This window comes from Pseudonaja textilis, chromosome 2 (genome assembly GCF_049901715.1).
Source record: "Pseudonaja textilis isolate UNSWEBS1 chromosome 2, rPseTex1.2, whole genome shotgun sequence".
NCBI lineage: Eukaryota > Metazoa > Chordata > Lepidosauria > Squamata > Elapidae > Pseudonaja > Pseudonaja textilis.
Window position 1 is genome coordinate 108,883,759 of NC_141991.1, and position 14,910 is coordinate 108,898,668.

General features: G+C 36.4%; 1 protein-coding gene across 1 annotated transcript in view; it reads left to right on the forward strand.

Moving 5' to 3' along the window:
* The first annotated feature begins 845 nt into the window (after positions 1-845).
* Positions 846-14,910, forward strand: part of HID1 (HID1 domain containing) — a 51,640-nt gene continuing 37,575 nt past the window's right edge. The window contains exons 1-2 of the mRNA XM_026701947.2: positions 846-1,133; positions 14,338-14,487. Of these exons, the coding sequence (XP_026557732.2) occupies positions 1,068-1,133; positions 14,338-14,487 (216 nt within the window). The 5' untranslated portion in view covers positions 846-1,067. The remainder of the gene's footprint in view (positions 1,134-14,337; positions 14,488-14,910) is intronic.

Consider the following 14,910-nt stretch of genomic DNA (forward strand, 5'->3'; position numbering starts at 1 on the left):
ACCCACTCTGGATAAAGTTTATGGAGTTAGTGTGAATAGAAAAGTAGCATCATTTAAAAAAAAGATGTGGATTTACACTGACCCTGCAGAGACCTAGCTTCAAAGCCACACCCAGCATTGTAAGATCACTTTGTGGGTAGACAACTTTCTCTCAGCCCAGTTCTACCTACCTCGCAGGGTGTGGTAGTGGTTGGAAGAATGGGAGGAGAGAAGGGCAAGAGATGGGATATGAATAGAATAGAATTCTTTATTGGCTAAGTGGTTGGTCACACAAGGGATTTGTCTTGGTGCAAATACTCTCAGTATACATAAAAGAAAAAAACCCTCCATGAATAAGCATCGTTAAAAGTACAAAGCAAGTGTGCTTAAAAGGAGGAAATACTTAAGGGTCTATTTCAAGGGCAAGCAGCCAAGAAAAATGTGGGAGAAGAAGGGACTTTGTAGAAGTGCATTTCCCTCCCTGCCGACCTGAGTTGACTCGCTTCTAAACACGGATTTCCGACTAACGAGCTGCGGAGAGGCAGGCAGCGAGGGAAAAAGCGACAGGCCGAATCAGAGACGGGCGGGGGCCGGATTTAAACGAGGCGACTGTAGGCTGCTCGCCCGGCGTTGAGGGGGACGAAAAGACGCCTCCACCGGTGGAGAGAGTGGAGGAGGAGGAGAAACAGCGCTGGACCCACCGAGCACCCAGCAGGGAGTAACCAGCCGGTGGCTCCCTGGAGCCGTGGCGGGGGAAGGAGACGGCTGTCGTGTAACTGAGCGAAAGAGAGGCGGAGCCGCGCCTCTGACGATCAGGAAAGGCGGGATCAGCGCCGGGAATAGCCTCAGCTGCCTTTGACGAGCGGGAGGAGACCAGCTAGCCTGCAGGGAGCAGGTGGACGGAGCAGCGCTGATGGAGCCCATCGCGTCCGGCAGAGGGGGCGAGGACGACGGAGATTAAGCCGGACGGGCGGCGGCAGAGGAGGAAAAGGAGGGCAAGGCTACCGCCGTAGTGAGCGACCGCCGGCGAGGGAGAGAGCAAGGCAGGAGCAGGGAAGGGAAGCGGACCCGGATCCTGGTGCTGGAGGATGGGTAACGCCGACTCCAAGCTCAACTTCAGGAAGGCGGTGATCCAGCTCACCACTAAGACCCAGGTGAGCGGCTTGCAAAAGCAGCCCGGCCCAGGTCTCTGCTTTACAGCAGAGGCGCCCGGGGCAGGTGGCGACGGGGGTGGGGAGGCCTTCGAGGGGGCTTTGGCGGAGGGCTGGTCGGCCAGGACATCTTATCAGAAGCGAGCCGCCGGGTGTCGTCGGCGGGGACATTTTCGGCTAGGGTCGCAACAGGATCTCTTTCCCCGCCTCTCTGGGGCTTATTGGTTTCGGGGGTGCATTGGAGAAGAGCTGGCGATGGTTCAGAAACCCTGTTTCTTTGGTTCATGAGAGAGGATGGCTAAGCCTTGACGGACCCGGGCATCCACAACCAGTGCTGGGTTACCAACCCTTTGCCTGCAACGTTTCCACTCCATAGGCTTCCAGTTTGCTACCTGCTACCTCACGTGGCACCCCCACAAATCGCTGGAGCCCTCCATCCCTTATGGCTTTCCTGAAGTTCAGACCTTAAGCAAGCTGGCTTTCATTCAGAGCTTTCAGGATTTAGGCCTAAGAACAGTATCCACCTGGCTATAGCTGGAGAACCGGTTAGAATAAGATACAAGGAAAACAATGTGAGAATCGGTAAGATAACCTTTTAGTAATGCTGTGCAATTGATAGAAAATAACAGTGTTCACCAAAATAACAATGGCAACAACATGGGTAGAATTGAAACTGAAGTCTGCATCTCTCTGAATCATGGAACCCTGTTGATGACATCTATTTTATCTATATTTTGTTGAGCTATATTGGATCTTTCAGAGACTGGAAAAGTGGTTAAAATGTTCTAGAATTGGGAAAATCCAGGCTCAAGTCACCTCAGCCAGAGAAACTTACTGGTTGATTTTAGGCCAGTTGCTATCTCTCAGCCTCATCTATTCCATAGTGTAGATTAATGATATTCCCATTGTAAATTGCCTTGAGTTCCATTATTTATTCTTAACCTAACCTAATAATTTCTATTTTTTTCCCTGGAAGCTTGGAGAATAAAAATTGCTTAGGGCCTCAGGCTGATGTCAGGTGCACAGAGGTATTATCAGGGAGAAATATTATCAAGTAATAACTAGTAGCCTACAGGCAAAGCCTAGCAGAATCACCGAGAACAGTCCTGGCAAGTACAACAGCTGTTACAACTTCATCCCACGCACTATAGAAGCAGATTGGAAAGTCTAAAGTACTGGTTGCTTATTAAAGGTCTTTACTTTGTATTTGAGGAATGAGAACTGGTCACTTAAAAAAAACCCCATCTAGTTCTGTGTCTAAAAAGTTTAAAATGTCAATCTGGAACATATAGAACTACCTTGTGGTACTCTTGGTTCAAAATACAAGTAATTCTCTACAGTTTACAAATGCTTAAATTTAGTTACCATTCTGAGAGGCAGTTATAGTGAAGTAATGCAGAGAGGCTGTGTTATTAATTTCAAAACAATGCTAATTCCTCTGCACTGGAGTAATTCTATCTTAAATTTATGGGTGGTATTTAAATAGTATTTTACCAATGAACAAAACACAATTGCAAAAAGGAATATCCTTTCCTTAAGGAAATATGGTTGATCAGCAAAAAAAAAAAAAGCTTTCTCCTGTGCACCTGATGCCAGGTCACTTCTTCCCTAATTTTTTTTAAAGATCCGGTTTCATTATGTTTAAGAACAGTTGCAAAAGCAATAAGTAATGCTTGTAATCTCATAGAACAGGTTGTGTTTTCCAGAAGCATTTCATATCTACTTTGACTTTTACATAGGTCCGTGTATTTTCAAACATGAGCTTACCTTGAGCAATAGATGAGGAAATGAAAGCATTTTCCATAGTGCTGTTAAATCTATTTTCCTCAATGAGGCTATACTTGGGAAAAAATTACTTGCAGCTGAATACATTGAATACTTTTCTGTTGAAAGGACTTTCTAGTAGCTTTATAAGTAATCCTTCACTTATGACCACAATTGGATCAGAATTTCTGTTGCTAAGCAAGGCTTAATTGAGTTATGGACCATTTTACGACCTTTTTTGCTACTGTTAAGTGAATCAATCACATAGTTGAGTGAATCAAGCTGTCATTAAGCAAATGTGGCTCATTGACTTTGCTTGTTGGAAGCCACTGGGAAAGTACAGATGGTGATCCCATGACTACGGGACAGTAGGGGTGGTATTCAATTTTTTTACTACTGGTTCTGTGGGTACGGCTTCATGGGTGTGGTGTGGCTTACTGGGTGTGGCAGGGGAAGGATACTGTAAAATCCCCATTCCCTCCCCACCCCACTAACTTGCTTTTCAGCTCCATTTTCCTGTGCAGGGCAACAAAAGAAAACCCAGCTTGGGCTCCAGCTGGGACTCAGGAGGCAGCAAATAGATGGGGATGGGGCCAACCAGATGTGGTATTTACTGGTTCTCCGAACTACTCAAAATTTCCATTACCGGTTCTCCAGAACCTGTCAAAACTGGCTGAATACCACCTTTGCCCAGGAGGCTGCAACCATCATAAATATATGCAGGTTACCGAACACCCAAATTTTGATCATGGGAACATAGAGTTGTAAGTGGAAGAAGTGGTTGTAAATCATTTTTTCAGTGCTGTTGTAAGTCCAAACAGTTGCTAAACAAATGGTTGCAAGTTGAGGATTACCTGTATAGTGAAAAATGAATAAATATACATAGTTAAATAGATGCATGGGCAGAACTTGCAATATTAGAGAAAACAAACAGGGTAATATATGTCCATAACTAAAACCCAGTAAAGAATCCCGAAGCCCTCATAATTCTTTGTTTCTGTTATGTATTTTTAAAATATCTTGGAGTTTGAACAAAGAATGGAGAGGAAAGATAACGGAAGAGTAGAAGTTAATAATGTAACCTTAGACCCAGTGTGTGGAATACTAAAAACATCAGTCTAGGAATGGAGAGATTCAGGTTCTAGTCCACCCTCAGCCATGGAAGTTAATTTGAGTTCTTTGGCAGGGTCCTATTGTCTTAATCCAATCTACCTCAGAGGACTGCTATGGAAAAAAAAATAGTGTAAAATATGTGCCACGTTGAGCTCCTGAATGAGAGGTGGAATATAAATAAGGATAGAAAGATTTTGTTTGTTTTTTACTCCTGCTAATATATATTTTTGTATTATGTGCCTCCAAATCGTAAAAGGTGAAAAATAATTGTAGGCGAATCTGGCCAAAGGAACAACCTACTGAGGTCAGTTAAACTTTACCATGGATTAGTAAATTAAGAATTGCTACTCTGATATAAATTTAGTTTTAAACTTTTAACTTGGCCCCTGATTGTGTTTGCTGACTTTCAAAAATATTTGAAATATTTTGTTGATTTTGAAGTGAACAAGTGTGGAAAATGTTGGGAAGAATACCATGAGGAAAAGTGGGTAGAAACACATATGTACATACTTGAAGGACACTCCTAGCAGATTTTTGTTTGAGTCAGTCACCAAAAGATCTCTGTTAAGATATAGAACTAAACTTATGAATGACACTCTTTAATTATAATTTCAGTTGATTTCATTTAATTGTTTGCTTTGATTATAGGCCAGCATAAAACTGTTTACATAACAGTCCTTCTAAAGTACAAATTAACAAAAATAATAGAATAAAATAAAGTAAAATTATTAACTTAAAATGAATGAAGTACAGGGTTTAAAATCTGGTTGAGACCTATAAAACTACAAGCAATTTGACAATAGTATAAATGCCACATGTAACTAAAATAGATAACTATGCAGTAAAAGTTCTTGGGTTTGTGGAATGCTATGAGAAGGTAAAGTTGTACTAACTTTTATTGAGTCTAATACTTGCTGAAACTCTATTAGGATTTGTTGAAATTATGACAGTTATGATCCAACCAACTACAACAACAACAAAAATAGCAAAATAAAACATAGATTGGTATTTTTTATTTAAAAGGGAAAAAAGAAGGGGGGGGAGGATGGAAACTAGGGTAAAATTGTGTGATCTGCTGTTGTCTGGTCTGAGAGTGGGAGTTGGGGGTGATTTTGTTATATTGTACTTTATTAATTTATTTGATTCTTTTTGTTAGTTTTTATTGTTTTAAATGTGGTTTTATATTCTGTAAGCTGAGGCACCATGGACGAATAGGCGGCAATATAAATTCAATAAATAAATAAATAAGTAAATAAATTACACACACACACACACACACACACACACACACACACACACAGATAAGGCTCAGCATCACTTCAGTCAATTGTTTACATTTCATTGACACAGAACCAGGCTACATTGTCTGAATCTAATTGTAAAGAAAGGGCATTTCCTTCATAGAGTATCAGTGCAAGTGAGCTGATACAATACAGATTTATGATTTAGCTTAAAACTTTTCCCAGTCAACAGGAACCAAATACAACCCAAATCCAAGGTTCAGGTCCAGCTAGGAACAGGTAGCTTATTAAGCTAATTAATTCTATTAAAGAAGATCAGTAGATCTCATTTTTTGCTTCTGAATAGGACTTGACTTAGAAATAGACTTGCCTATAAGTTTTGGGTTTTTTTCTGTCCATTAGATTGGTTATTATCCTCTGTAATATTCCATGTAATTTTATTCCATGTAATTTAGCAGTGATTTTAATGGCACTTCAGTCTTGGAGGAATATTTCTTGGGAGTCTTCTCTTAAGGGATTTTTCCTCAGTTTCCAGATGTAATCTACTCTATGATGTGGAACTTTCTGGTATTTAGTGATGATATAATATTTAATTATTTCTAGTTTATAATTCTGTAGTCTATATGTTATTATTTAGTTTCCTAATTAGGAATATTTTGTGAAATAATAAATTTGACATTGTTCTTGATTATTTGGCCAAAATAAAAATCAAATCATGCTTTCCTGCTGTCACACTAGCTGACAGATGCCAGCCATTGGATATAATAGTCTGTATACATATGTACACAGGCTATTTGCCTTTTGTATAACCTCACCTATTAAAATAAACAATTAGTTTGAAAATATCCAACTGCAAATCTAAACTTGCTTTCTAGTCTTGTGAACATTATTGAATTTGTGAGTCCATAACACTTACTGTTTTGTTTGACACAATGTATACTCGTATGAATAATTAGCTATTTTTTTCTGCTGAACTATTGTTTTTGTCATAATAAAACTAATTAATGTGAAAAGCATTATTTTAAAAGACCCCTAAACTGTTATGAAGAGGCCACAAAATAATGCTATTATTTAAGGCTAAGTATAGTTTAACAATGATTTGTTGCCTAATAATTGGCTGGTTTTGCAAATTGTGTGCTAAACCAAAACAAATCAAATCAAACTACATTATAACTTCTGACAATTTGTGAAAAATAGTATGTATTGAGCTGAATTATCTTGGCAAGGATTTGAACTCAGAACTTCAACATCCAAACTAAAGCATCTTCATTGACCTGTTTTTAATTTCCCATTATCTGAACATCCAGCACTGGGAGAGCCTGCTTTCCTGTTTAAAAAGGAAGGTCCTTTTTCTCTTCTTATCACAGATGTATCCTGTTCCCATATAGATTTCACTTAGTTTGTTTTTCTGGAAAGTATTAAAGCAACTGAAAACCACATTGGCATTTTTAAAATTTATTTTATGTTTATAAACAAGGCAGTTAGCACACCTGCAAGTGCTCGTTCAGATAATATATTCATAGTGGATGGCATTCCCGGATCACTTGCTAATGTGCCTTGTTTGTAAGAATTGCATTTAGAAACAGCAGTATTTTTTTTAGTTCTTAATACCAATAATTGCTGAGTTAAGCCTATTTCTTACAACTGATTTCTTAATTATTTAAAAATATATGTTTTGCCATTCTTTAGATAACAGTGAAAGGAGAATATAAAATGTACAGCAAAAATAGTCTCCAGGTTAGTTGGTTAGGGTTTTTTTTTTTTGAAGCAGCCATGAGAGATTAATATTACATGGATAATAAAATATTTCTGAGAAAGCAAGGTCATAAAGATATAAACCACTTTTTAGAAGTGGCGGTTTCTACGTACCAGCAAATACTTGAGGAAGGAGAAGGAGAAGAAGAAGAAGAAGAAAAAAGAAGAAGAAGAAGAATAAGAAAAGGAAGAAGCCATCTTTAATGGACTAAAAATTTCGATTAAGAAAGAAAATGGGAAGAGGGGAAGGAAAAATGAGAATTTAAGATTTAATAAAACAACCAAGAAAAAGAAAAATAGGGTGAAAAGAAGGTACAATGTTAGAAACCAATTGAAAAGAGAATTACAACAGAGAGGGGAAGTTAAAAAGGGGGAGGCTGCGGGGGGGGGGGCAAAAAGACCAGATTGGAGAAGAAAGGAAGGGAAAAAGAAAAAAAAAGCCACAGGCTAGAACAAGATCTCAAAAAGCAAATTTTTTTTAGAGATAAAGGATAATGGATAGTGCATAATTAAAGATTCTGCAAGAGTACATAAGATAGTATTGTAGTATTTGCATTTGAAATAGTTTATTGGAATACTTAATAAAATATTAATGTTTAATAATGATAGATTTCAATATTTAATAAAATATTAAGGAGAATGTGTAAAATGATTAATGTTTAGTTATAGTTTAATTTGTTATTGTCTTAATGTTATTATAAACTTAGTATTTTATTTTCTTATTCTAAAATAATGTACTAATCAGAATTAGAATTAGAATGGAAATTATATATTTAACTATACTATAAGTTTATTATTCTTTTAAGATCTAATATGTAGAATGTACTATGCAGAATCAGGATGGAAATTATGTATTATTTTAAGTTTTACTTTGGGGAAGGCGTCATACTTTAAAAGTGATTACAGGGGAAATTTTTTGTTAAAGAGAAGAGATAAATAGATGATTGGAAAAGAACGGACAAAAGATATAAGCATAATGATTTTGAAATAAGATGAAATAAATAAAACATAATTAAGAGAGTGAAAAGATGGGAGAAGTTATATAGAAAATATAAAATGGTATATAAGGTGAGCATGAATTTGATTTAGGTCTGTTAAAAAAGATGTAACGCGGGGCTAAGCCACTTTTCAAAAGAAGTTTTATGTTTTATGTTTTGTGTTTTAATTAGTTATGTTGGATTGCGAATTAATAAAACCTTGGAGGAATGAAACTAAAGGGAGAGAAATTTGGAAAAGACATGTATAAATGACAACTAAGGAGGTTTTTTTTTATGTCTTGTTTTATGTTATGTATTTTGTGTGCTTATGACTGATTGAGAATTACTAAAACTTTAATAGAAAGAAATATAATTGAACAAAAGTGAAGGGAGAAATAATGAGAAATTTGGAAAAGATATATGTGTAAATGGAAATGTGATAATGTGGAACTATGTTTTAAAAAATAATGCTTTATTTGCCTTGTTAAAATTTATAAGTAATTCTTAGAAAGGAGGTTTTATACTTTTATGTTTTATGTTTTGTTTGTCTTCAAAAATCAATAAAACTTGTTGTTAAAAAAAAGAAGATATAAACCACTATACAGAGATGAATGTCAGGCAGTATCTTACCTGAGTTATCCCTGCTTATCAGTTTTTAAAAACAAAATTGAAGACATGTCTGAAGGCATTCCATGAATCAAATGCATACAACAAAGATTCTAATTTGAGGTGTTACTTGCTGGGATAAGATTCAAATATTGGCTTCCAGTAAAATGAAGTGAATATAGGGAAGAGGATAGTTCATAAGAGCCCATGTCATTGCCACGCATATAGATTATTGCAACACGCTGCCTTTAAAAATTACCTGGAAGTTCTTCAATGTAGTAGCCTAGGTGCTCCCAGATTCCTGCTGCTGGGTCCAGGTCACTCCTACTTTACACTGGCTTTCTATCAGCTTTCAGGTGAATTTTTTTTTAAAATCCTTCAATAAAGCCTTTATGGCTTGGATCAAAGTTACTTTCAGGATGAAAAGGTCCAACCCCTTTGATTATGCTGGGAGAAGCAGCTAGTTATCCTCATTTTTGTATGTTCAAGGACGCTGAAGATACTTTTTCCCCTGTCCTCTGGAATAGCCCTTTTATGAGTAGTTCATATGTTTTGGACTCTAGTTGTCTCCAGTTTTGGGATGCTATCTGTGATGTACATTTTTGTGTTTTAATTTTTGTTTCCCCACTCCTATATTGTGAGCCACCAAGAGTCTGCGTATGATTGCAGCAAGATATAAAAGCAATAGTAGACAGATAAATTACTCCTAACACAAACCTTTAAAAGATCATTAGAGGTTAAACCAGAATGTTAAATTGAGGTCACAAGCCAACTGGCAGGCTGTGCACGTCCAGCAAGATAGCTATCGCGTATTCTGGATGTCTGACATGAATTAGTACCATTACTTTGGCTGCAGTGTTATGCATTGATTGCAGTTGTTGCAAGGGGAGTGTCTGCAGAATCTATTATAGCAGAACAATCCAGAAGTGATTAGTCCATTAATAACTGGGGCAAGAATCTGACTTCATCAGGAAAAGCAATGTGGACAAACTAGCTGAATCTACGGAATAAATATTCTTGTTGCTACTAATTGTTGTTCATTTGACGGAATACCTCTCGCTCTAGACCTACTCTTTTAGGAAATTATTATATCAAACCAGACAATGCAGCAAATCCAAACTCAGATGATCCCATTATTGGAAGCACCTTATTGAAAGCACTTATTGGAAGCCTGAATTATGTTCAGAGTTCAGCATGATTTTTGTCAGATAGAAATGAAAAATATTTACCATCTCCATGTTGAGAGCTCCTGATATTGTGAGCTGACACTATATTTGTTGAAGGGGCCGTAGAATGAAAGAGTTGTGGTTCTCAGTCTGTGTCTCATTTGTCATCCAGAAGATGTCTAATGCTATTAGACCTCTTAAAGCCTAGAGCTGCGCTATCATACCTGCTCATATATCACATTTAACAAGACTGCAGTTATTCAACTCAGAGGATTCAAACAATTTTAATGATCCCAATTGTCTGCTTCAGTTTGATGGAGCAGTTATCTTACTTTCTGGGGAGACGCAACTACAGTGATGTTTTTCTTGAGGCCAGAGAAGCACCAGGTACACAAAGGGTTGATTATTGATTTTCCAGGGTTTCTGTCTACATTCTCAGAGTAAACAAGGTGAAGGTTACCTAAAAATATCTGAAAAACAGAATCCTTGGTAGTTTCCAAAACCACCTTTGATTGCTGTATTTAATTTCATGTAACCCTGTTTACTTTAGCCCTTTCTTCACAAAAAGTCACTGCTATCTATTCAACTAGAAATAACTTCATTAGGCTCTGAGTAGATATGTATAAGATTATGCTATACATTATTAATGTTTTGAAAATGTTTCTGAAGAACCATTTTACCTCACTTAGAATACACCTATCTGCTATTCATGAAAGCAGATTGACCTTTTTTTCAGAATCACAGGTCGGCTTAAAAAACATGTCTGCTTTAATGAGACACTAGAATTAATATGAATCTAAACTGAAATCCAAATCATTTCTTCATTTTCAGTGTTCACAGATATAAAGTATGTTTCCTTTATCTTCCCCAGTTTCATTGAATGGTGATTTTAGATCCAACAGCTGTAGCTGTGAGAGATATGTTCCTGGCTCAGCTGGCTTTGGTGAGAGATTATCTGCCATTAGGTTGGCATTGAATCCTAGCAACCAGAAACATACACTTCTGGATGATTTGTCCTAACCCTTCAGACCTTCCAACAGTGCATTCACTGGCACTATAACTGAGTCCATTCAGCTTGCTGCTGACATCTTTTTCCATCTATCTTTCCCAGCATTCTGGGTGTGGTTTTCACATAATTATTCCAGACATGGTAATTTGAACTTGGTTTTTGTGCCTCTGAGCACTCTGGATTGGTTTGTTCTAAGGTTCTTTTTTGTTTGTTTGTTTCTTTGATTATCAATGGTATTCTTAGAGGTCTTCTCCAAGCCAGAGTTCAAAAGCATCTTTTCCAACCTGCGTAATCAATGTCCAGTTTTCATTTCCATAGAACATCACAATAAATTTTCTGCATGTTTTTGATATTTGCAGTTATGGGAATATCTGAATATCTTTCCACTAGTGCTAGTGAAAGTGGCATTTGTTCCCACAGATTTATATTCAGTACTTTTCCCTACCAGTATTGGTAGCAATGTGGTTTTCTCCTTGGCAATTCCTTGATTAGGATATTATTTTCTGTTTGATTGTTTATCTGCTTGATTGATTGTCTCCCTGAGAGTTCTTAGACTATGGTATTGTTTTCTATGTAAAGTAGAATATTAAAAGTTCTTCATAATGATTTCAGTCAACTTTTGGTATAATCTTCTAAGGTTTAATGAGTGTTGACTTCTGTAGTGTCTTTGAATGAATTAATGTCTGATCCTTGGGATGTTTTAGCTTATTGTACCAATTTCTGATTGAAATCTCTTGAATTTGGAGAACTTTTGGAAGATATGCTTATTTTTCCATGTCTGTTTCTATTTTTGTTGCCTTGACAGATGTTATTGTACTGCTTATCTCTTCCAATAGCTTTCTGCCTTTTAAAAAGTTCTTATCTAAAGTTTTAATTCTTTTCTATTCCTCCTGTTCAATCTCTGTTATCTGTTCTAACATCCAGTTTGGTTTCTTCTGTTTCTTGATTTTTGGTAGTCTCATTTCATATTCATCCTTCAACAACTACTTGTTAAATTCTATGCTGTAGTTCCTCTAGTTCCTTGTCAATATAGTCCAGGACTTCAAAACTATTTCTGATATTCTTGCTGGAAATTTATTGTTTTTGTTCTTCCAGGTTAGCTTAACTTGGAAGTTGCACAAAATCAGCTTATAATCCATTGTATAATCAGGCCCCAGCCATATTTTTGCTGTTATAACTGAGCTATTCCATCACCCATCACCTGCCAATAATATAGTTGATGTAAGTAGGTGTCAATTTGGTTATCTGAAGATTGTGTTAGCAATGAAGAAATTGTTGTATTGGCAGAAATTAATGAATTGTTCTTCTGCTTCATTTCTGTTTTCTAGGCCATATAATCCAACTACATTTTCTTTCTTACTCTTAGATTTTGGCCTTCTAATAGCATATCTTGTTGATTTCCAATTGAATTTGATCAAAAAACTAATCAGCCATTTCTTCTGCATCGAGATTTGGAAAATAAAGTTGGATAAACCTAAAGTTTATGATTTTGTTACTTACAGATCACTGCAATCTCAAAAATGATTTGAGATTGTCCTTACTAAATTATCATTTGCAATTTGGTTCAAGGTTGTACTGAACACAATCATTTGAAAACGTGTTAGCTAATATGTATGTCAAGAAATGGATATATTTAAACAGCATAGTTTTCTCCAATTATAGTAATAATACTTACTGTACGGTGGTTATTTTGGCCAAGTTGAGAGCCACTTCCACTAATTTGAATTCTGTGGAATTCGATTCCATTCTGTTCTCCTGCACCGTCATATACTGTAGCTTTCACAGATGTTCTATACAAATATTTGATCCGTTTATAAGTGTGCTTTTGTTCTTAACTTATGTCAAATGTCTCACCCTTCCTCTCCTTTTTCATGAGAAGTACTGAATGCAGATTTGTTGTGTTATCCATTGGCTAAATGTGCAAATACTTCCTGTATTAAAGCAATCACCTGTGACTAAGTGTCTACTGGTAAGGAATTTAAAGGGACTTATTTTATAGTTTGAGGGTGGTGGCAGAGCAGTCAGTCCTTGGCTTAATGACTGGAAATATGCAGAAAAACAAAGCCATTGCAGCACAAGCCTGCTTTTCTATTTTAAAACTTTTGAAGAGGAGGCATTAAATGCAAGTAAGGGGAGCCATGAAATGCAAGCAACTGTAATACCAACTAAAAAAATTAATAGTGGGGCTTATAGAAGGGGGAAAAACCCTCATATTTACAGTAATTAAAATAGGTTAAAAGTAATTGAAAAGTGAAACAACTGGTTAGAATTCAAGTATTGCAGGCTAATTCTGCCCATTGCCAAGAGTTTGATCCTAATCCACTCAAGGTTGACTCAGCCTTCCATCCTTCCAAGTTTGGTAAAATGAGGACCCAGATTGTTGGGGGCAATATGCTGACTCTGTAAACTTCTTAGAGCATGCTATAAGGCACTATGAAGAGTTATATACATCTAATTACTATTTAGTATCAATATGGGATTGAGTCTAGATTAAATCTAGATCATATATTGCTTCATTTCCCCATTTTTAGTATTAAATACTTATCAAAAATCTTGAATCCACTCCTTAAAATCAGGAGGATATATTTCTTTTCAGTATGTAAAATTATCCTCTTGGCCAGGTCCAGACTTGGTAGAGCAACAAAACCTGCTCAACTAGTTTATACTTTGATTACCTCCTTTTACTTTTGCCATTTCTATTTTAATGACATATTGCCTATTTGATAAAGTAGTTTCCTTTATCAGAGCCAATTCTTAAACAAGTTTTGCCTTTTAAACAATCTTCCATCTTTATAGCAATGTAACTTCAGAAAAATGTAAGCCAGGAAATTAAACAAATATATTTCCTTCTCACTTATCTTCCCTAAATGCAATTCAGAGACATGCTTGTTTCAAATAACTGCAGTTAGTCAAGAGCTGTTGCATGTTTATAGTGTCATGCTGGGAAAAGAGATCAACTGAAGAATATATGTTTCATATTTTGGATTATTGGATGCATTCCATTAAACCATAATGACTAGAGTGCTAGATCTGTTCAATGTAATAAAATGACTTCTACATAGTTTTATGATAAAGAATGACAACCTTTTGTATAATTGTAAAGTAATTGAAAGTATTTTGTGGTCCCTGAGTCATAGTTGAGTGTGAATTTGCAGAAAGTTGTATATTGCTCTAACTATGCATATAGAGTTATATCCCAATAATTTTCCCAAGGGGCCATTTTAATAGAAAATCTATTCTTTAAAAAAATTACAGCTGATATTTTTAACTTGTCTTGTTTTTAGTTTTTTACTAACACCCTTGCATTATTTTTCTTCCACTTTTTCCTGGTCAATTGTAGCTTATTGTATTAATGATGCATTCATGTTTATTCTGTCTGGAATGTTGGATTGCTTTCGTGCTACAGTATAATATTTTTCAGCCTTATATTTTAGTAGAGATTTGCAGAAGTTATCTTGAGGTATCTTGACATACTTATCAGATCAAAAATTAAACAGTATGAATATTGATAATAAATGAATATCAATATATTTTATAGCTTTTGTCTTCCTAAATTGATTTTTATTTATTTTTCAGCCTGTAGAGGCCACAGACGATGCCTTCTGGGACCAGTTCTGGGCAGATACGGCTACTTCAGTCCAAGATGTCTTTGCTCTAGTTCCAGCTGCAGAAATCAGAGCTGTGAGGGAAGAATCTCCTTCAAATTTGGCTACTTTGTGTTACAAGGTAAGATTGAGCATATATTTTTTTTCCTGTTGAAATTCAGCCATTGCAACCCTGGGCCTTCTATGGTCCGTGGGTGTCCCTGTCTAGACCACAGTGGTGGCGACAGCAGGGATCAGGGTGATGATCCCATTGGTTCGGCCCTCCACAACAATCCCAGTTTCACATTTGGTCCCTTGGAAAAATTAATTGCCTACACCTTACCTGAGATATAAGAATTGCTTGCTTAATTCAGTATGGTTTATTTAGCAAAAACAAATTCAACCAAGATTAAATTCCTGGTACACTTTTAACCAAATTAAATTTCAATTTTATGTCTAAATCCTATGCTTAGAATTTTTTCTTTCCTATTCAGCAATGCACAGAAGCCATATAGTGCTCCTGATTTCAACTGGGACCACAATGAAGGACAGTAGTTGTTAAGTT